Here is a 21794-nt window from a genome sequence, read left to right as displayed (position 1 = left end):
AAGAGCTAGGTCTCAGGAGGAGTCAAGTCTGCCCACACTTTGATCTTGGATTTCCACGATCAGGGCTGGGAAAGGACACAGTTCTGGCTGGCAGTGTGGGGGCGGAGCCACAACACTCACTCACTCACTCGCTCACTCACTCACTCACCCCACCTAACAATACTGGGCGCTTGTGGCTACTTGGCAGTGTGAGGGGGGCTGAGGAAAAAACATACATGTGCAGAGACTTCTGGGCCTTGGCGGCTTCTTCCTTGGAGCTGTACCGGACCACAGCGTTGCCTTGGGTCAGATTCAGGTGGAATGTGATGAGAGGCCCATGCTGCAAACACAGCGTCCGCAGTGTAGAACCGTCAATCTGAGGAGGAAGCAAAGGGCAGACCATGCTCTCCTCCAGGCTCTTGCTATGTTTTGCAGTAGCAGTATGGAAACTGGACACACTGCATACTAGAACACATTGCCTCTGACAGGCTAGTGACTGCAGCTGCCTCTATGGCCAGGCATCTGCAATGGGGGCTACTTCAGTTATGTTAGTCAGAGGGAAGGGCCAAAATGCCATTCTGAGTTCTGCAGTTTGCAAAAGGCATAGCAGCAGCCTGGTAGCCTTGCGGTGACAAGCTAGTTCTGTGCCAGAGAACTAAGCTGACCACGTGTCTGAGGTGGCCAAATCCCCTAGAACAGGTCTGTACGATGAACGGTTCTCTCTATCAAAGTACTGCTTTTCAGCTTCTGAAGGGCGACTTAGCCACCAGGCACATGGCTGAGAGAAGCACGTGGCTGTGCCTGCCCACACTTACCTGTCCCCACCTCGCCTCTGCCACTCTAGGCCTGAAGGAAGATGCCTGACACAGAAGGTTACCTGCTGCAGGGGCAGGGCAGTTACCTTCTTGGCTACAAGCAGCCACCCATGGGTGTGACATGACAGCCCCTACTTGGCAGCACCTGTACCTGGGGTGTGAGGTTGCGCAGAACGAGCCAGCTGCTTGTTCTTCCTGAGGTGTCAGTACTCCAAGCAGAACCTGTGTAACAAGTCCATGGGACAAGAACTCAATCCACAGCAAGTTTCTAGTCTCACCTAAAACACACAGCAAGCTCTAGTGTTTGGACCCCGTGGAAGCCATAGCACTTCTTGATAAACTCAATCTCATAATCACAGCAGACTCTATCCATGGCCCATGAAAACCGTGACTTCCCAAATACGCCTGCCAGCCCAGGAGGCCTGTCTTCTTCTGCCTGTGCGCAGGGGCAGGTTTGACGGGGTACCTGAGAATCACCTGCAAAGTCCCACTCTCTACCTTGTTCTGTCCCAACCCCCAGACAACACCCGAAGTTCTGCGGGTTGAAGAAGTGAAGTGGACATGGCAGGGTGGGACTGCTACTACAAGGCCGGGCCACTGCTCTCGGCATCCGTAGCTGCCTGCAGCCTGGGTGCTTCCTTTTTTGTGCTGCACGTGTGGCCCAAGCACTTGGTGGGAGGGGCTCTATAGCACTACACAGCACTTCTGAGGGACCTTGGATTTTAGCATGGGAAGTCATTATGTTTCCATGGAGCCTTGTAGAGAAACTAAGACCCCTGGACTGGCTGAGGTGGTAGGAAGCCTAGAATGGCTGAATGGTCTTTTTGAGGACACAGTCCATGTGGTATATGCCCTGCTAGTCTATGACACTCCAGCTCTTTCTTAACCTCCCAGGCTCCAGGGGTCGGATAAGAGGCATGGGATAAGACAGCTACAACCCCTAAAGCATGTAGAGCAGCTACAATACCCTGTACCCTTGTCAACAGGAGGTGGCAGTGCTTACCCGAGGAGTAGGAGCTGGTCCAGCCTAGGGGGCTGGTGCCCCAGGTAGAGGAAGGCTTGGGATTGGCTAAGCCTGGAGGTGGCCTGGTGGGTGCAGTAGTGTTTCTGGGTACCTTCCACAACTCATGAGACAGAGAGGCTTGTGAGTGAGAGGCTGGGCCCGAGGACCATGTTGATTTCATGTCTGACAGTTTTCCTAGAAGGAGAGAAGCAGAGCTTACGCACTGTGCACACCCAGAGGAACGACTGCAGCCTGGGGAGCTGGCAGTCCTGACACTGCAGATGGAGAGCGCGGCGGCGACAAAGCACGACGGCCTGTCTATCTCATGCTTCCCTGTCTCTGGGGTGCCCAAGCTGGCCTCCGACTGCTAGGTCGGATGACCTTCCTGCCTCAGCTTCCTGAGCTGATGGGACCAGGGACTGCGCCACTGCACCCAGCTTTTCTCTCTTGGAATTTCTCTTCAAAGACACCGTGTGTGCCCTGCGTAGATTTGGCTGAACTGCTGACATTTGCTATCAAGAAAACAATAGTTCTGAAGTTTAATCTTATTTTTTTTTAATTAAAGTTTGTGTTTGTTTGCTTGAGATAGGGTCTTCCTTATGTAGCCCAGGTTGGCCTTGAGCTTGTGGTGATCCTCCTGCCTCTGCCTCCCAAGTGCTAGGATTACAGGCTTGTGCCATTACACCTGATTTATTTGGTGTTGGGAATGGAATTCAGGGCTTAGTGAATGCTAGGCAAGCATTTTATCAACTGGGCTAACCTCCAAGTCCTCTGACGTCCTGCTGATAAGTCTTCCACTTACCAGCAGGTTGTGTTGGGATGGTCATGGTCAGAAGCATGGTCTATACACAGGCTTCTTATGCAGTCTCTAGGGGATTAATCTCCTGACAGACACTCCCCACAGCCACTACAATCTATCTCTCAAGTGTCTAGGGAATCCTTTATCTATCGAGTTGTACACAGATGTCTCCACTGCTTCTGCATTTAGATACTACATCAGGTGGGGATACAGTAACTGGAACTCATCGAGAGGAACACAGAAGCAATGGCCACCATCGGACCAAGCTCCTTCATCTGTCCAAGCTCAACTGGAACAGCCGCCGGAATTCTATGTGCTCCTGAGACACGTCTACAGTACAGGTGGCCCTTACCCCAGCCTGGCCAATGGGAGGACCACAGCCTCACAGTGAACACTGGCTAGACACACTGTAAAACAAATGCTATCAAGAAAGGTGGGTTTTCCTTATTCTTTAGTTTCTTCCCAGTGGAGGTGTGAAAGGTTAAACACACTTCTCTGTCAAATTAGAAGGAGTGGGAACAATCCAGCAGCACTGGCTCTGTAATCTGACCATGATGCTGGAGTACATCAACACTGCTTTCCTGGGGCAGCTCTGTGTAGCAAGGCACAGCATACCAGTTGAAAATCTAGATGAGGTTTGATGGCATACAGGTTTATCCACAAATTCAAGACAATGTGTGTTTTTATAAAGCCTGTGTAGTTGCACGCCTTTAATCTCAGCACTAGGGAGGCAGAGGCAGGTGGATCTGTTTGAGTTTGAGATCAGCCAGCTATGTAGAGAAACCCTAACATTTCTTTCACTCTAGAATAAACGATTTATGTGAAGGAGTTGTGAGGGCTTTAGTGTCTGAAGAGTGCTTCGGACACCACAAGGACAGGACAGTGGAGCAGGGCATCCCGTGAAGCTGGGACTCACAGTGGGACTGCTGCAGTCTCCTCTGACCCACCTCCAACTCAGGTAAGCACACACAGATGCTGCTGCCTGCCTTTGCATCCCACAGTCTCACAAGCTCTCGTCACTGCTTGGAGAAGGGGAAGCTGACCTACTCAGGTGAGACCTACATATCATGTGGTCTTCATCACCCCATGAAGAGACATTACCACCCCATGTGAGGATACATGTTCCCACTGCTGAGATGGTCAGGTCCCTGCCTGGCTTCATCATACATGGCCTGCCTGCCCTTGAGGAGCAATGGACCAACAGAAAAAGCTGGAGCCTGCCCAGGTTTTGTTTGAGGCCAGAAGGAAAAGCTCCTACAGGCCAAGAGGCCAGTTTCTACCTGACGCAATGCTGCTGAAAGCCACTGCAGCCAGAGGCACTGAGTGGTCAGGCATTCTGAGGAGATGGTGGGGAGAACCTTGTAGAATCAAACATGCACTAAGATGGGGTGGGAGGCATGCAGTGAGCAGTGTGGATGGGGTATGAGGAGCTGTGGCATGACACAGAGTAGGGAGGAGGCCAGGGTTGTGTTTCCCAGCTCCAGGGAAAGCCTACAATAGACCTTCCTGAAAGTCCCAGAAAACCAAGGTGACACAGTATGGGCTGGGCCATGGTAAAAATCATTGGAGGTGGGTAAATCACAAGGAAGAGAACCACTGAGAAGTTTGCTGAACCCTGTGCCTGGATGCTGAAGGATCAACGGGATTTTCCCTATCGAAAGGTAAGAATTAAATATAGGGCAATTATCATTCTTTTATAGCTCAAACAAAAACCACAAAATTAAAAAAAAAAATCCAAACTTCTCAATATAAATCCTGGTGACCATAGAAACAAGAGAATTTTTCTGAGCTCCACCCCCCACATTGGTGTTTTGAGACACAGTTTCTCTGTGTAACCACCCTGGCTATACTGAACTCATAGAGATCCACCTGTCTCTGCTGCCCAAGTGCTGGGATTAAAGCCAGGCGCCACCACCGCCTGGCCTGAGCCTATCTCTCAATCCCACTTCCCTCGGGGACCTGGGGTAATAAAGAGGCATCTGTCCTGATCACTGTGTACACGCAGAGCCTCAGCTTTCTATTCTGAGAAACCTTGTCCTTGCATCTAGAGGACATATGGGAATTTTAGACACCTGGGTTCCTAATGGATTGGTTTGGCTTTGGTCATCCCTTTCTTACAAGTCTGTAAAGAAATCAAGACCCTGGGGACAGTAAGTATGGGGATGGTGCCAGTTTTGTGGCAGAAAGCAGGGCAGAAAGAAATTCTTCAATTGGGACCTAGGCACAGCTGGGCTGTCATGCCCATCGACACAAACAGAAAGCCATGGTTCCTCCAGCTCAGTTGGCTGCACCACTGTACATGCTATGACCTCCCCTAGAGCTCAGGACAGCTGACAATGACTCCTATACTGTGGGTCTTCAGGTTTTTGTTTTTGTTTTTTTAAATATTTATTTATTTCTTATGTATACAGCAATCTGTCTGTGTATATGCCTGCAGGCCAAAAGAGGGCACCAGATCTCACTATAGATGGTTGTGAGCCACCATGTGGTTGCTGGGAATTGAACTCAGGACCTCTAGAAGAGCAGTCAGTGCTCTTAACCTCTGAGCCATCTCTCCAGCTCTGAGTCTTCAGTTTTAAAAGATGTCTGCTCTACCAATAATCCTAAATGACTTCCTCAGCCCAACGACATCATCAGTCTAAGATCACAGGATGAAAGACTGGCCCTTCATTGCTGTTCCTTGAATGAGCAATAGGGCCGAGCCTAACCGGGACCTCCTGGTCTTCAATGTTTTGTTTCAACAGTGAAATCTACCCCATAAAAGCATGTCCCTTTCCAGATGAAGCAAGTCTTGTATGATGATCCTGCAAAACAGTCCCACAAGTCTGGTTGCTGTTCACTTCTCAAGGGTTCAAACCAAAACAGCACCCATCAAATACTGGGTCTCGGTACAATTTTTTTTTCTTTTTCTTTTTTTTTGAGTCAGAGTTTATCTGCATAACCCTGGCTGTCCTAGAACTTACTCTGTAGACCAGGCTGGCCTCAAACTCACAGAGATCTGCCTATCTCTGCCTCCTGGGTGCTGGGATTAAAAACGTATGCCACCACTGCCTGGCTCTGAATTTTTAATACAGATTAGAATACAATACCAACGGCAATAAAGTAAGAAAAACAAAAATTTAATTAAAGCGTTCAGCCAAATCAGAAATATTGGTATAATTCATATAGTCCCAGTACTCAGCTAAGGCAGGAAGATAGGGAGATTCAAGGTTAGCCTGATTTAGAGATTAAGTCTGAGGTCAGCCTGGGCTACATGAGACCCCGTCTCAAAAAACAAAACAAGTAAGAGTAACTACAACAAAATAGGATGTGGCAGTACATGCTTATATTCCTAACTCTTTAGAGGTGCAGTCAGGAGGAGGATCAAGAGTTCAAGGTCATCCTCAGTTACACAGTATATTCAGGGCTACATGAGACCTTGTCTTAAAACTATTGAAACAAACCTCCAAAACAATAATTAACCACCACCCCAAATTCAAACCCCTTCATACCCAATATCCTAAAAAAAATATAAACAAATACAGCGGCTCAAGTCCATAAAATAAGCTCAACCGACTGTGGGTATTCCCTGTTGGGAACTGTTGTCTTCTCTACTGGGCATGACTGTCTTCTCTTTCTAGTTTGGATCATCAATGCAGTCACTCAAACAATGGCCTTTGTGGCCAGGTCTGCCACTAGGTCAGGGTTCTGTAGGGAAGCATCCACCTGTTGACCTAGAGCAAGTGCAACAGCACTCGGTGTGGTGTAGGGCTCGCATGTCTACAGCTGTGTGCCAGCTGTACTCCTGTCAGAGAAGCCCTAGGATACCAATGTGTAGGAACAAGTTTTTCTAGCACGCAGCACATGGTAGGAGGGTCTGAGCCTGGTGCTGAGCACTTTTGTAAATGCACTTGACCCTAAAGCAACATCCTTGATAGGATAGGCCATGTACACAGAGAGCTTCAAGCCACTGGGCTAATTGGCTATCTCTTTAGTGCTGGAACTTGATTCTGTTTCTTTGCCTTGTCCTGGTAGCTGATGCCTTTTTTTAGGCTTGGCTTCCTTTTTGTTCTAGGTCTACCACCTTTATCAGGAATGTGTGAAACTGGAAGATGGCTGCTCTGCTGTCTAGAGTGCATGTATTTCTCTAGGCTACCTTTACCACATTTTGGGCAGATGGCAGAGATCACTCTGAATGCTCCTAGGACCGTTCAGTGCTGAGGGATCACTTACTGCTCCACTGAAGCTTGGCTCAGGCAGCTCTGCATAGCAAGCAACTAGCCCTTTCCTAACACCGGGACCAGCTGAACCTCTGCTGCATTTCTCCACCATCAACACACAGGCTTAGCATTCTCGCACAGCCACACTTAAGAGTAATAAGCAGTGAGGGATGGGGTCTACATCCTCTGCCTCTGCTTTACTCTTCCTCTGTCACCTCCTGCAGGCTCCTGTTTTTGTGTAATGCAAGGAAACCAGCAATCTGAAAGCAGTAGCTGTATCAACCCCAGGGCAGCTGACAAGGAAGGTATGCATACAGGCTTCCATGCAGAGGTGATTATATTAAAGAGCCAGAGGTACACACACCCCCTCAACAGGTAAGGTTGTAAGTAGTGATCTAACTAAATACTTGGGAACTGAGGAGGGCCTCATGAGTGACAGGCTACTATGGAAAGGTGGTTCTTCCATTAACATCAACAGGGAGCTCTCTCTGCAAATGCCTCCCAGGATGACCTCCACTCATGTCTAAATGAGTGTCTAAAGCCTACACTCAAGCTTTCTAGCTTGAAAGGTGTGGCCTGGTACTGTTTTGTACCGGATATCTGAAAGAGGCTGTGTCAGCATCAACAATGAGGCAGGAAAACAGACTAGAGCTGGGTGTTTTCACCATGCCCTTACTTCCAGCACTCAGGAGGCAGAGAGAGGCAGGAGGATCTCTGAGAGTTTGGGACAGCCTGGTCTACAGAGTGAGTTCCAGGACAGCCATACAGAGAAACACTGTCTCGAGCCCTGCACACCCTGCCTCCCCCTCAAAAGAAGTGAGAGAAAACAAAAAAATAACAACCCTTGTTCTGAAAGGCTGATGGCTGAAGCTGTGATTGCCTAACACAATGCACAATGATTAAAAAATGATGTGGATGACTTGCTGGTTGAAGACTCATCTACAGAGTATCAAGCTGTGTTTGTTGTTTGTGGATTAGGGACAGTTTCTGCAAGCTTCCAGAATCTGAAGCTCCTGTGGTCCTGAGCACCTGGCTAAAGGATACTCAAGCTGTGTTAGCCCACTCAGCACATGCACACACCTCATGTCAGTGTCCTCACAGGCTCTGCCAGGCATCTTCTGATGCCACAATGGTCAGGTGAACAGAACAGGTGCCAACCATGTCTGGTGCCATACCTGCCACACAGACCACACACAGCCAGATGATGCCTCTATAGGAGCCTGGAGACCCGCCCACAGAAGGCAGGGGTGATGGCCCTCCTCACCTCCACTCTTGAGGAGGTAGCGGTTGACATCCTGGATGGTGGTGTTGATGGTAGGTCCAGTAGGGACACTGCCAGGAGTGACATCAGGGTCATTCTCGGGATCAATATTCTGAAGTCCTTTCCACGGAACTCCGGGATGGAATTCTGTTCATGGAAAGCAATATGAGGCTGCATACTAGAGCACCTTCATGTTGCATCATGACACTTAAACTTCATTTTTTCATATTTGTAGAAATTTAAAAAATCTGATAATTAGGTTCAGAGGTACTCTTGCTTACATATAGTTCATTAGATGAATCATTCTTTTTGAGCAAACTAGAAACAGCTACCACATTTCAGGTGTGAACGCCTTTACCAGGTAGAAGCTGGTGTCCCTTCCCCACTCCCCCTTGCCACTGGCCTACTCCGATCTTGAAATGGAAAGCTATAGAAGAATGCTTGACACCAGCGTACTCCATGAAGTCTCAATAGAAACCCCAAGCTATGGACTTGATGACTGCAGGACCCACAGTGCAGATCTAGGCTTCCTCAGCTCTATTTGCCATCGTAGGCTCAGGGCACATTTGCATCTACTATTGCCCACGAGTATCGTGCAGTCTTACCTGGGGGCCAGCTGATGCTGGAGCCATTTGAGATCTTATCACTGTCAGATTTGGCACGTGACCAGCTATGAGGAACAGCTACAGGAGGACTGGCTGGTGACTCACTGTTCTGGATTAAATCGTACCGGCCATACGAGTCATCAATGGAGGACTTACCCGGAGGCCCGATGCTTAGACCTCCAGGGATAGCACCTACAGAACAGGAACCAGGAACTAAGTGAACATTCTGCCAAAGATGCCCAAGATACACTGCAGCCTTCCCTTCCAGGTCCAGTACCTTACTCACCCCCTGCAGTCACATGGACTGACTGTCAGCCTTTGGCTGTCCAGGGTTCTCTAAGAACTGTATCAGCTCAAATATGGTCTTTAGATGACTGAAACATTTTTTGTGGTGCTAGGCATAGAACCCAGGGCACTGTATATGCGAGGCCAAGCTTTTACCCCTGAGAGACGCTGATTACCCAAGTATTATCAATCACATACCATTACTGCTACTGGTGTTTGTTTGTTTACTTTTGGTTTCTTGAGACAGGGTTTCTCTGTGTAGTTCTGGCTGTCCTGGAACTCACTCTGTAGACGAGACTGGCCTCAAACTCAGAGAACTGCCTACCTCTGCCTTCTGAGGGCTGGGATTAAAGCTGTTGTTGTTATTATCATGATTATTATTACTTTCCAGTGTGGGTGATCTAATACAAGGCTTCATACATGCTAGGTAAATACTCTACCACTGAAGTTTGTTTTTTGAGATGATATCATATAGTCTGGATTGGCCTTGAACTTCCTATGTAGTCAAGAATGACCCTAAACTCTTAATCGTCCTGCCTCTAGCTTGCCAAATCTTGCGATTATAGGTGTGTGCCACTATAAAACTATTTTAGTTTGTCATGCTGGAAGGTTTGTTTTTTTTGAGATACCGTCTTACGTACCCCTACACTGGCCTTGAACTTGCTGTGTATTCTGGATCTTCCAGTTTCTACCTCTCTAGTGTTAAGATTACAGGCATTTACCAACAAGTCTGGTTTATGTGGTGTTGTACACTTTACCCCAGGCTTCTTGCAACCTAGGCAAGCACTCTATCAACTCATCTTTAGCCTCAGCTCAGAAACTTTTAAAAATTTTTTATTTGTATGCGTACATCTATGTGCTTGCATAGAGGCCAGAGGCCATCAGGTGTCTTGCTCTATCACTCTCCTGATTTCCTTGAAACATGGTCTCTCACTGAACCTGGGGCTAGGCTGGTGGCAGCAAGTCCCAAGTATCCTCCTATCTGCTTTAGGAAAAACTGGGGTTACAGGCATATGAGAGAGAGCACACAGGGTTCTGAGGATCGGAACTCAGGTCCTCAGGCTTGTGCAGCAAGTGCTCTTATCTGCTGAGCCATCTCCCTGTGACCCCACCCCCACCCCCCCCACCCCACCCCCACCCCCCGCTCTAAGAGACTTGCCCAGGCAGGTTGGAACACATGGGCTCAAGTGATCTTACTGTCTTGGCCTCTTGAGGAGCTAAATTCATGTCATGTACTCAGTGAATATTAATGACTTTTTTTTTTTTTTTTTTAAAGATAAGGTCTCTCTTTGCAGCCCTGGCTGTCCTGGAACTCACCTCCAACTTACAAATAGCTAAGGATGACCTTGAACTCCTGATCCTCCTGCCTCTACCTCCCAACTGCTGGGATTATAGGTGTGCACAGAACATCCCCCACACTCCCAAGCTGGAAATCTTATACCTTGGGAGGCAGCCTATCATAAATCTTCCTGGTCAGTGATCCTGGTATCTCTGCAGTGATGCTCTTACTACGCAAGAGCGAGGTGGGCATGGACTCACACCGTAAACGACGGCAGGGCCAGGTAAAGGCCACATGGAGATTTTCTCGCTAAATTAATTGTTGGGGGAATTTCCTTTTAGATTACTTTATATCAAGAGAAAACTATATGCCCTATTACATTTCTTTTGTTCCTTTCCAGTTCAGGGGATAAAACTCAGGCCCTCATACATTCCAGGCTAGTGCCGTGCACTCAATCTAGCCCACTGGAAGCCAGGTTAGTTCCCCTGCCCACTGAGTCACACCCTACCCTCTCTAGGCCAACATGCTGATTAGCAGTTTTGTTTCTTTCTCCTTTCTGAGTATTTCTTTTTGTGTTTTGTTTTGATTCTTTTAGTCCCCCCCCCTTTTTAAAAAAAAAAAATTCAATTCTTCATTATGTTCTTGTATATCCAGGTGTGGGTATCTGCATGTGAGTGTAGGTACCCAGAGAGGCCATCCATTGTGTGACAGAACTCAACTCAGGTCGTCTGCAAGGCCAGTATCTGCTCTTATCTGCTGAGTCATCTCTCCAGGCCTCACAGGCTCTTTCTGTCAGCAGAAAAGGAGTTAACTAGAGAGCATATGGGCTCTGACCTACCCTCTTTTGTGTTCTGGGGCATTTTCAAGGAGGTGTGCATTTGAAGCTAAGACCTGACGGTAGACCTTGCAGGTACTGTGTAACGGTACAGACTCCTGTTCTTCGGCTTTTGGAGTTGCATTCACAGAAATGCATAGAACCAACATGTGATACTTCAGGTACCCCATCAATAAGCCAACTGCAACCTTCTGTGGGCCAGGCATTTGGTCAGGACATACATACCATGCTTGCTAGGATTCTGGTCCAGGGGAGAAGCAGCACTAGACAAGTTACCCATGGAGTTGGGATGTGTCCACTGAGGGAGGCGTGACTGGGACTGAGATGAGTCCTTCACAGACAAACCACTGCTCATGTCTATGCTGTTGACATTCATGTTTGGGTTTAATCCAGCTGAAAACACAGACATTATTAGTATTTGCCTCTCCCCCGACAGATCTCACTCTGAGAGCCCTGGAGAGTCACCCTAGGCACAGCCACACACTTCACTGCCTCTACAGCTTTTTGGAGACAAGGTCTCACTTTGTAGTCCTTAGCTTGTCTAAAAACTTCTGCTTGCCTCTGAGTCCTGAGTGTTAGGTGGGGTTATAGACATGTGCCACCACCTTGTCAGCCCCTGACTGACCTTGGAACTCACTATATAGACCAGGTTGGCCTCCAACTCACAGAGCTGTCTGCTCCTGATGACCCTGGTCATGTGCCACCATGCCCACACCCCTCTCCTTTTTTTTTCTTTCAGGATTTATTTATCATGTACACAGTGTTCTGTCTGCATGTATGCCTGCAGGCCAGAAGAGGGCACCAGATCTCATTATAGATGGTTGTGAGCCACCATGTGGTTGCTGGGAATTGAACTCAGGACCTTTGGAAGAGCAGCCAGTGCTCTTAATGGCTGAGCCATCTCTCCAGCCCCCACTCTCCTTTTTTAAGACAGAATTTTAACATGTAGCTCTAACTTGGGTCTTCTTGCTTCAGGCTCCCAAATGCTGAGATTACAGGAGTACACTGTAATTACCTGATTCAACTGCAATTTTTTTTTTTAATTTTAGTTTTTTGAGACAAGATCCCAAAGTATGGCCCAGGCTGGGCTAGAAATCACCATGTAGTCCAGGTATGCCTCCAACTCATGGCGATCCATCTACCTCAGCTTCTCAAGCACTGGATTACAGGTACTAGCTGCTGTAGCCACTTTTTTTTTTTTTTTTTTTGGTTTTTTGAGACAAGGTTTTTAACGTATATTCCTGGCTGTCCTGGATCTCGCTCTGTAGACCAGGCTGGCCTCAAATTCATAAAGATCCACCAGCCTCTGCTTCCCAAGTGCTGGGATTAAAGGTGTATGCCATTATCACCCAGCTGAAACATCCACTTTTAACTATAAATTTTAATGCTGGTGAAAAATTCGTGTTTTCTTCTTCTCCATGTATACATTTATTATTTTTTAAATGTATGCATGTATGTATGTATTTTGGTTTTTTGAGACAGGGTTTCTCTGTGTAGTTTTGGTGCCTGTCCTGGATCTCACTCTGTAGACCAGGCTGGCCTCGAACTTACAGAGATTTGCCTGGCTCTGCCTCCCAAGTGCTGGGATTAAAGGCATACGCCATCACCTCCCGGCTAAATTTATTTATTTTTATTTTATGTGCATTGGTGTTTTGTCTGCATGTATGTGTGTGTGAGGGTGTTGGATCCCCTGAAACTGGAGTTACAGACAGTTGTTAGCTGCCATATGGGTGCTGGGAACTGAACCCAGGCCCCCTGGAAAAACAGTCAGTGCCCTTAACTGCTAAGCCATCTCTCCAGTCCCCTATTTTTATTTTTTAAAGTTTTGACACTATGTGTGTGTGTGTGTGTGTGTGTGTGTGTGTGTGTGTGTGTGTGTGAATATACTGACACTATGTATATATGTATATATATTTGTGTGAATGTATGAGTGTTTTGCCTGCATGTATGTCTGTGTATCACTTGCATGCCTGGTGCCCATAGAGGCCAGAAGAAATCAGATGCCCTGTGACTGGCATTACAGATAGTTGTGAGCCACCAAGTAGGTGCTGGGAATCAAGCCCAGTCCTCTGAAAGAACAGCCAGTGCTCTTAAACACTGAGCCATCTCTCCAGTCCCTACAACATATTTTTGAAATAAATATTGCTCCTGAATTAAGGTGAGCATGCTATTAGTCTTCTCTCCTGGTTTCAGTGCTGGACACCAGGTTCAGACAAGTTTAGATGAATCCACAGCACCATGTGGGAACTACCAGATCAAGCATACTGCCTCTAAGTCCTGACAAACCATCTAAAGAACAAGCTGGTTGGGACAACTTGAGCCTGCAGAAGTCAGCATTAATGGAACTTATGAGTTAAATAGTAAACAACTTTTCAGGAGCTCTGTAAGAGTGTGGGTGCTGCTGTCTACCCACCTCTAGAATGGGCAAGAACAACATTATGCTAGGATAATAAAGACTTGATGAGGATCTCTCTCTCTCTCTTTTTTTTTAAAGATTTATTTATTTATTATGTATACACTCTTCTTCCTGCAGGCCAGAAGAGGGCACCAGATCTCATTACAGATGGTTGTGAACTGCCATGTGGTTGCTGGGAATTGAATTATTGAACTCAGGACCTCTGGAAGAGCAGCCAGTGCTCTTAACCTCTGAGCCATCTCTCCAGCCCAATGAGGAGGATCTTAACAGAAGGCTGCAGTGACACATTGCTGGTGAGGCTCCCAGCTGGAAGTGGGTCGGACACTCGGGTGGAGAGGAACAATCAGTAGCAGAGCAACCCAGTGCTTTCAACCCCTCTTGGACAGTGAGTTCCTGTACTGCCACTGCACATTGGTGTGGCCCATCCCATAATTCAAACCTGTCATGGCAGAGGGAACTCTACCACTCAAGTAGAGTCAAACATTTTAGTTCTAAATTTCAGAGCAGGGGCTGCAAATTCAACTGTCCATGGGAGTATGTGGGCAATGCAGACAAAGGGGGGACAGGTGAGTGGGCCTGAGGGCTTGTCATGTGGCCAACTGAACAGGTCGGCCACAATAAGGAGGGGCTACTGGGCCAAAGAGGTGCTGCCACATGGAAAGCAAGCTCTGTGCACCAGGTTTGTTTTTGTTTGCTTGTTTGTTTGTTTTCGTTTTGTTTTGTTTTTTGACAAGGTCTCTCTATGTGCCTGTCCTGGAACATGTCACATAGATCATGATGTCCTGGAACTCAAAGAGATCTGTTTGTCTCCTGAGTACTGAGATTAAAGGTGTGTGCCACCACTCTGGGCAAGCATCCCGTTTTTGGTCAGCCACTGAGGTGTTTATGCACAGTCACATCCTGGGACAGGAACAGCTGTGAGAATCAGCCTCAGTTACTTTACAGGTGGACCAAGTAGCGTGGTAACAAGGGCTCGGTGTCAGAGCACTCAAGGGCCTCATTCCCATTCAGTGAGCCAGTCCTGGCATCTTCTTGTTAGACTGTCCTAAATAACACACCAGGGCTCCGCTCTGCTGTACCCTGGTATCTAGAAACACTTCTTCATTACTCACTGAACCTTTATCTGTCTGGGCCTCACTTTTAATTTTTTTTTTTTTTTTTTTTTTGGTGTTTCGAGACAGGGTTTCTCTGCGTAGCTTTGTGCCTTTCCTGGAGCTCACTTGGTAGTCCAGGCTGGCCTCGAACTCACAGAGATCCGCCTGCCTCTGCCTCCCAAGTGCTGGGATTAAAGGCGTGCGCCACCACGCCCGGCTCACTTTTAAATTTTAATCTTATATATTTTTTTATTTCTTTGTTTGAGAGAGGGTCTTGGTATATGACCTGGCTAGTCTGTTATTTGCTATACTTGTCAGGCTAATCTTGACTGACAGCAATCCTCCTGCCTCAGCTCCCTAATGCTGAGATCATAGGTGTATTTATCATTGGCTTATCATGGTACAGTGAACCTTTCCTTCTTGAGAGCTCTCAAGGTCACTGGGTTACTGTTCCTGTTGACACAATCAAGCCCATCAGGGAAGAGACACTGAGGCCTGGACTGTCTGAATGGGAGAAAGGGGAGAGACCCCAGAAAAACTTGGCCTTCTGGTTTCCTGCCACAGGTTGTTCCATTTCTAAGTGGTTCTTCAGCAATCCGTGTGTTATAGAGAAAAGCCAAAAGCCAACAAGACAGAACATTTTGCAGGCAAAGTTTCATATACCTAATAAACTGCCTATTTTAAATGTTATATCACATATATTAAATATATTATAACTATAATTTCAATATCTTAACATTTTTATCAAAATAAATCTTTATCCAATTTCAAAGATTCATTGTACAAGGTGATCCCTAGAAGTAAAGTCCATGTAGTTTAAGGGACAGGCACAGCAGGAGCTGAGACACTGTGGGATATAGAATGGAGTATGTTCTGAACAACTACCCTATAAAAGAAGTCCATCATGCATCTGTCATGTGGGATTACGGTTACAAACCACACAAACACATGCATGCACACACACTTATTTTTATTATTTTTTGTTGGTTTTTTTTTGGAGACATGGTTTCTCTATAGCTTTGGAGCCTGTCCTGGAACTCACTCTGTAGCCCAGGCTGGCCTCAAACTCACAGAGATCTGCCTGTCTCTGCCTCCTGAGTGCTGGGATTAAAGGCGTGCGCCACCACCGCCTGGCTCATACTGCATTTTATTAAGCAGGAACTGTTAGCCAGGCTGGCCTCTAACCTTAGTCTATCTTAGTCTATCTAACTGGCTCAACAGCTCTAGTACTGGCATCACAGGTGTGAGCCACCATGTCCAACCCAAGAACTTTATACATTATTAACTCATAAAATCTTTAAAAGAATCCTGTGTGATAACTATTTCTAGTTCATATGGACAGAAAAATTGAGGCAAAGAGAAACCAGGCCAACTGTACACATCAGCAGTGGATGGAAACTGGTCCCAAGGAACCGAAGTCCTAACTTGGGTCTTGACCAATGGACAGGATAATAACAGAGGATACAAGCATTCTAAAGAGGGAGGTATGCTGTTGGCAGCAATCCACTGCTATCCACTGGCCTTTGTCCCTTTGGAGATATGCATCTGAAGCTACTTATTCTCCTTGTCCCATGCCCACAGATTCTGCCAGCTATCAGCAGACAATCCTGAAATGTTTCTCCTAGTTGCCCAGTTAGTACCAGAGTTCTCCAGCATTAAGCTTGGTCTGACAGGTCAGGTTCTGTGTGCTGGTTACACATGTACTACACGAGTGCAGATCAGCAACCACCTTATAGAGGGGCTGCTTTATCAGTGTGACCATCACTGACCAGATGAGACAAACTCCTCTCTACAGTGGAGGCTGAAGAACAGAGGCTAGCAAGGACTAGTAGAGATCTGTAATCTTAGTACTTGAGAGTGGAGGCAGGAGGACACTGGGGAGTTTTAGTTGGCCTAGGCTATAGTTTGAGATGGTGTATCAAAGAAAAAAAACAAAAACAGTAAGAAGATAAACCAGGCCAGTTGGTGGTGGTGGTGCATGCCTTTAATCCCAGCATTCAGGAGGCAGAGGCAGGTGGATCTCTGTGAATTTGAGACCAGCCTGGTCTACAGAGCGAGTTCCAGGACAGCCCAGACTACACAGAGAAAGCCTGTCTGGAAAAACCAAACGACAAACCAGAATGAACTGAAGGGCCTTTGTCACAACAGAGGGTTTTCCCAAGCACTACTACTCAGTCCCAGCACCAGGAATCAAAACAGGTCCTTGTTATATAATTCAGGCTAGTCTTGAACTCATAATAGTGCTGCTTCTGCCTCCCAAGTGCTTGGACTGTAGGTGAGTCCAACACGCAGGGCCTCCCAGGTCCTACTCAGTCCTGTGGTAGTAGTGAACTTGTGCTGTGCTGAAGGCAGTGTTGCTCCCACAAGATGAAGCCTTGAGAGCTCTACTCTCTGAGTCTATCTCGGATGTGCTGTCTCAGCACAGTCAGCCATTCTGCCTACCACACAGCAGTCCTGGTTATCACAGGAAGGACTTGAAGATACCTGTACCTTGAGTAGCTTTTAAACCCATAGTAGACTCACCAAGAGGATAAGGAGCAAAGGTGTTGGGTGAAGACTGCTGCTCTTTGGTCTGCAGGTCGGGAAGGCCGGGAGTCTGAGGATGAGGGGGGAAGCTATCCATGGCCGATTTGCCTGCAGAAGGGTGCAGAGACAGGTGCGGCGGGGGTGGCGGTGGTGGAGGCTGCTTTACAAGCAGGGCCTGGGCCAGCTGGCGCTGGTGCTGCTGGATCTGCTGCTGCAGATTAGTGATTGTGCGCGCAACCTGGCAGGTGGAAACAGATACATATACTGCACGTTAGCCAGGGTTGGGGCAGGGTGCATGGATGCGCTATAGACTGAGTGTATTCCTACTGCAGCCTCTACCAGCTGGGCCAGCCTCATCTCAAACCTAGCTGGTCCTGGGACTTTCCAAAGAGGAGGTTCAGCTGGAGAGAAGCCATCATCAAGCTAAGAGTTCATCCACTGGGGTTTCTGCTACCAGAATTAGAGCGAATGGCAAAAGTCAGTCTGAGTGACACTCACTTGCTGCTCCTGTTGTCTCATGGGTCCGGAAACATTCCGCTGGGCCTGTAACATCTGCTGCTGGATTTGTAAACGTTGGTATGCCTGTTGATAGAAAAGTTAGAACATCGTAAGAAAGCCATCAAAACAAGTGATCCACTCTCCTTAACATTCAGAAAATAGAAAAAGAAATTCTTAGAATGATCTAGACTAAAGGCTAGATTGGCTAGATGATGTGGCAGGACACTACAAAGCTCAATCCTGTCGTGCATGAACTAGCACCAAGCACTTGAGTGACTGATTCTTGGACACGTTGGGGGAAAAAAGAGAACAATGCTCTGGTTGATGCAGTCTTCACATTTGATTATCTCAAATGCTGGCTGAATACTGATTGCTTTTCTGCACAACACATATTCTGGGAGACTTCTTAGCTAGGGGACTCCTAATAGAACTTCCAAATCAAACATCCTGGATTCACAAGGCCCTCTGTGAGGTTCCCTATGCAGTAAACAGGTGCTGGGAAAAGGCTACCAGATGCAGCTGCCTGTCAGTGTGGTACAGGAAGCTCAGGGATACAGCATTTGTGAGCTGTCACCCATGTTGGGGTGGGCTTTTTGGTGGTGATACAGCTGCCCAAGTCACCCAAGCTCCTGTAAGTAACTCACTGGGTCACCAATCCAGACTCAGGCAGAATCATTTCTTCAGTTTGTTTTGGTGTCCATTTGATCCTTTCTCTCCAGGAAACACCATACAGAAGACTTAGGTAAAACAGAACCACATGGAGGTGTACTATACTGTTAAAAATGCCTCATTAGTTGTAGCTAAGGTTTTCACTTAAGAATTCTCTAGAAGTTCTAAAGCTGTAGCAAGTAATAAACTTCATTTCTCTAATTTTTCTAGAAAAAAATTGTGACCAGAATATACTAGGTGTGACCAGAATATACAAGGTGCAAGCCAGCTTTTCTTCCATCTTACTTACACAGGAAAGCCTCTGGGTAACAAAGGCTGTGCGCATACCAGGTGCAAGCCAGCCTTTTCTTGTACCTTCCCACCACAGGGAAAACCCTGCTGGGAAACATACTGGGTGTCAACCCCAAACCCAGCTCGGGCCTGTGGCAGTGCAGAAAGCTCTGCAGAGTCCTCAGGCACAAGCTGTGCAGCTTCCAGTAACCCTTTCCTGTCCTGGGCGAAGGAGCCTCCTCCTCCTGCTGTCAGTCCAGGAAGCAACATGATGACTTCATAGGTGTGCTGCCCGCTTCAGGGGGCCATAGGCATGTGACTCCCTAGTTAGGGGTCTGTGTTGGTTTGAAAGGGAAATGGCTTTGTTGGAGGATGTGTGTCACTGCAGGGGGTGAGTTTTGAGGTCTCAAATATGTACAAGCCACCCCAGTGTCTCAGACCACTTCATGTTGCCTGCAAGACTCTCAGCTACTTCTCCAGCACCGCATGTGCCTGCATGCCCCCATGCTCTCCGCCAGTGCTGGGCACTGAATCTGGGCCCTTTGGAAGAACAGCTGTAAGGATTCTGTGTATGTGCAGCTCGAGGGTGGGGTGAGGGTGGGGTCTCGTCTGGTGCCTCATTACATCATCAGTGGGCGACTGCGGCCCAGCCTAAAAGCTGGATGTGCACACCCCCCCCCCCCCTCTGCTCTCGGTCTCTCTCTCTCTGTCCTACCCCCTCTTCTCTCTAGTAAAGCCCATTCTAACTCTGGTAACCATGGCTCATGATTCTTCCATCTCTCCAGCCTTTAAACTACACAACTCTTTTTTTCTTTCTTTCTTTTTTTTTTTAAGTTCTTCCAGAGAGGGTTTCTCTGTAGTTTTGGTGCCTTTCTTGGCTCTGCTCTGTAGACCAGGCTGGCCTCAAACTCACAGAGATCCACCTGCCTCTGCCTCCGGAGTCCTGGGATTACAGGCGTGGGCCACCACACAACTTTTAAGAACTCCTGGGTCACATTAGCTGATCTCAACTGAGGGTGTGTGAGACCTGCGTTTGAATAGGACATGTTCCACATATGGCAGCAACTCTTCTCCTCTTTGATCCCATGATGGTGTTTGTGTATACTATCCTTGGGAAAAGTGAGAAAACATTGTTTTGTGTTCTGTGGCTCAGGGGAGAAACTCTGAGAGATAAAAGGAACAGACAGGACAGGTTACAGATCTGTGAGACTATGAACAGGAAGGGGTTAAGACATTTACAAAGCTTAGGAACAATACCCTTGAACAAAAACCTTCCTAATTCATGAAGAGTCACAAGACAGTGCAATGTGGAGAACAGTGTGATAGCAACATCATCTGTCAGGGTGTTTTGCTGCTTGCTGACATGAGGTCTTCAGACTGGACCGTTCCGCTTACCAGCTGCAGCTGATAGAGCTGGTTCAACATCGTCATATGCTGAGGGTTAATTGGCGAGGTTAATAGTGCAGGGCTGAGACCAATGTTTTTTGCTGCAAACTGCAAAAGCTGTGCTTGAACCTGTTGAATAGAAAATATATCATTAAACCACCACCTCTATGGAAACATTCACTTATCTGTGTAGCTTTGTTTTTGGACACAAACTGGTTAACTGACGTTATATTTGTTTGACAGGACAGCTGAACTTGAGAGGCTATCAGAACATTTAGTGGACATTCAACATTAGTAGTTAACATGTTCAGAATACAGAAGACAGAAAGTCTTCTAAAACTAATGTATTTTTTTTCAGCTGGGTGTGGTGGCACAGGCCTTTAAATCCCAGTACTTGAGAGGCAGAATTAGGTGGATTTCTGTGAGTTCCAGGCCAGCCTGCTCTACATAGTGAGTGAGTTCCAGGACATTTTGGGCTATGTAGTGAGACCCTGTCTCAAGAAATAGATAATTAATTTTTTTTTTCTTTCTTGAGACAGGATCTCATATAGCTGAGGCTAGCCTCAAACTGGCTATGTAGTGGGGGGCCTTGAACTCCTCCTAATTCTTTTGCCTCTACCTGCTAAATTCTGGGATTATAGGCAAGGGCCACCATGCCAAGCTAGCTTCGGTAGCTCACAACTATCTGTAAGTAACTCAAGTCCCAAGGCTTTAGACACCCTCTTCTGACCTCTTTATACATCAGGCACACAAATGGTATGTACACATGCAGGCAAAATACTCATACACATAAAACAAAATAAATCAAAAAATTAAAAAAAGAAAAGAAGTGGGAATTTTGGGAGGTGATTAGGTCATGACGGCTCTGCCTTGAGTGGGATCAGTGCCCTTATATGATGCCCAGGGAAGCTTATTGCTTGCATCAGAGTTGCCATTTAGATGAACAAGCCCTCCACAGGTGCCAGACAGACCCTCTGGACCCCTGCTCTTGGACTTGCAGCCTTCAGAATATCATCAGGTTACCACAGTAATTTCCTTAAACCAGATCAGATAAAAACCAAGCACAGTGTGCAAAGCCTATGGAGTCAGACCTGAGGGGATAGAAACTGAGGCACTTGAGCACGGAGGCTGGGCTGGGAGGAATTAAGAGGCTGCACTGGCGGCTGCTGCATGGTCCTGGCTTGTGCTGCTCCGCTATTGCCAAACACACCCAGATTGCCACTCGGGATCTGCCAGAGACACAACAGCTGTTAGGATTGGGGGACGGGGTGCTGGGGAAGGGTGAAGTGACAGGTTTCCCACCATGAATGGCGAGTTTTTTTCTGTTTCCTACCCCTTCAACCTGACCCCTAACTGCACTTTGGATGAGTGCTATTTGTACAGGTTATAGAGGATGGAAAAATCAGCCTAGGAAGCTGTCTATGACTTTATATCACAGGACACACACGTAACAGTGCATTTTAAAGTGTCCCCAAACAATGCTGTCCCAGTTAAAGAGATAATTAAGAACGTTTGAAAAATAACAGTAATAAGACATGTGGTTTGGGTGACACACTTCCTTCCCAGAAGGAACTGAACTCCCTATGTTCAGTCAGGCAGACAGAAAATGTGATCGCTGTGCAGCAGGCAGAGGAGTCTATTTCAATGGAAATATGGCAGTTCAGTTGCTTCAACAAACCCCAACACCAGATCAGTTAGCAAAGTCAGAGTGTCAACCTGGTGTCTAATATACTGAATAGCCTTGGGGTGTGTTCTCCCACACTGTGGCCCGAGGCACCTGGCTGACAGAGAAGGACGGGGCAGCGGAGCCTACTATGCCTGTGCTGTGCCCGATAGACTGGGAGTCCAGGGTCCAGACTTGCCACTCAACTTCAC

General features: G+C 47.2%; 1 protein-coding gene across 11 annotated transcripts in view; it reads right to left on the bottom strand.

Moving 5' to 3' along the window:
* The window catches only part of Tnrc6c (trinucleotide repeat containing adaptor 6C), a 121920-nt gene that overhangs the window by 1965 nt on the left and 98161 nt on the right, over positions 1-21794 (bottom strand). For all 11 annotated transcript variants that reach the window (XM_076543823.1, XM_076543821.1, XM_076543818.1 and 8 more), the window contains 10 exons: positions 21011-21148; positions 19929-20048; positions 17595-17678; positions 17094-17334; positions 11286-11453; positions 8662-8853; positions 8060-8203; positions 1798-1992; positions 946-1016; positions 216-355 (listed from right to left, as the gene is read on the bottom strand). In XM_076543823.1, coding sequence (XP_076399938.1) covers positions 216-355; positions 946-1016; positions 1798-1992; positions 8060-8203; positions 8662-8853; positions 11286-11453; positions 17094-17334; positions 17595-17678; positions 19929-20048; positions 21011-21148 — 1493 coding nt within the window. The remainder of the gene's footprint in view (positions 1-215; positions 356-945; positions 1017-1797; positions 1993-8059; positions 8204-8661; positions 8854-11285; positions 11454-17093; positions 17335-17594; positions 17679-19928; positions 20049-21010; positions 21149-21794) is intronic.

This window comes from Peromyscus maniculatus, chromosome 8, assembly GCF_049852395.1.
Source record: "Peromyscus maniculatus bairdii isolate BWxNUB_F1_BW_parent chromosome 8, HU_Pman_BW_mat_3.1, whole genome shotgun sequence".
In the NCBI taxonomy this organism is placed as follows: domain Eukaryota; kingdom Metazoa; phylum Chordata; class Mammalia; order Rodentia; family Cricetidae; genus Peromyscus; species Peromyscus maniculatus.
This window is presented reverse-complemented; position numbering and strand designations above follow the sequence as displayed.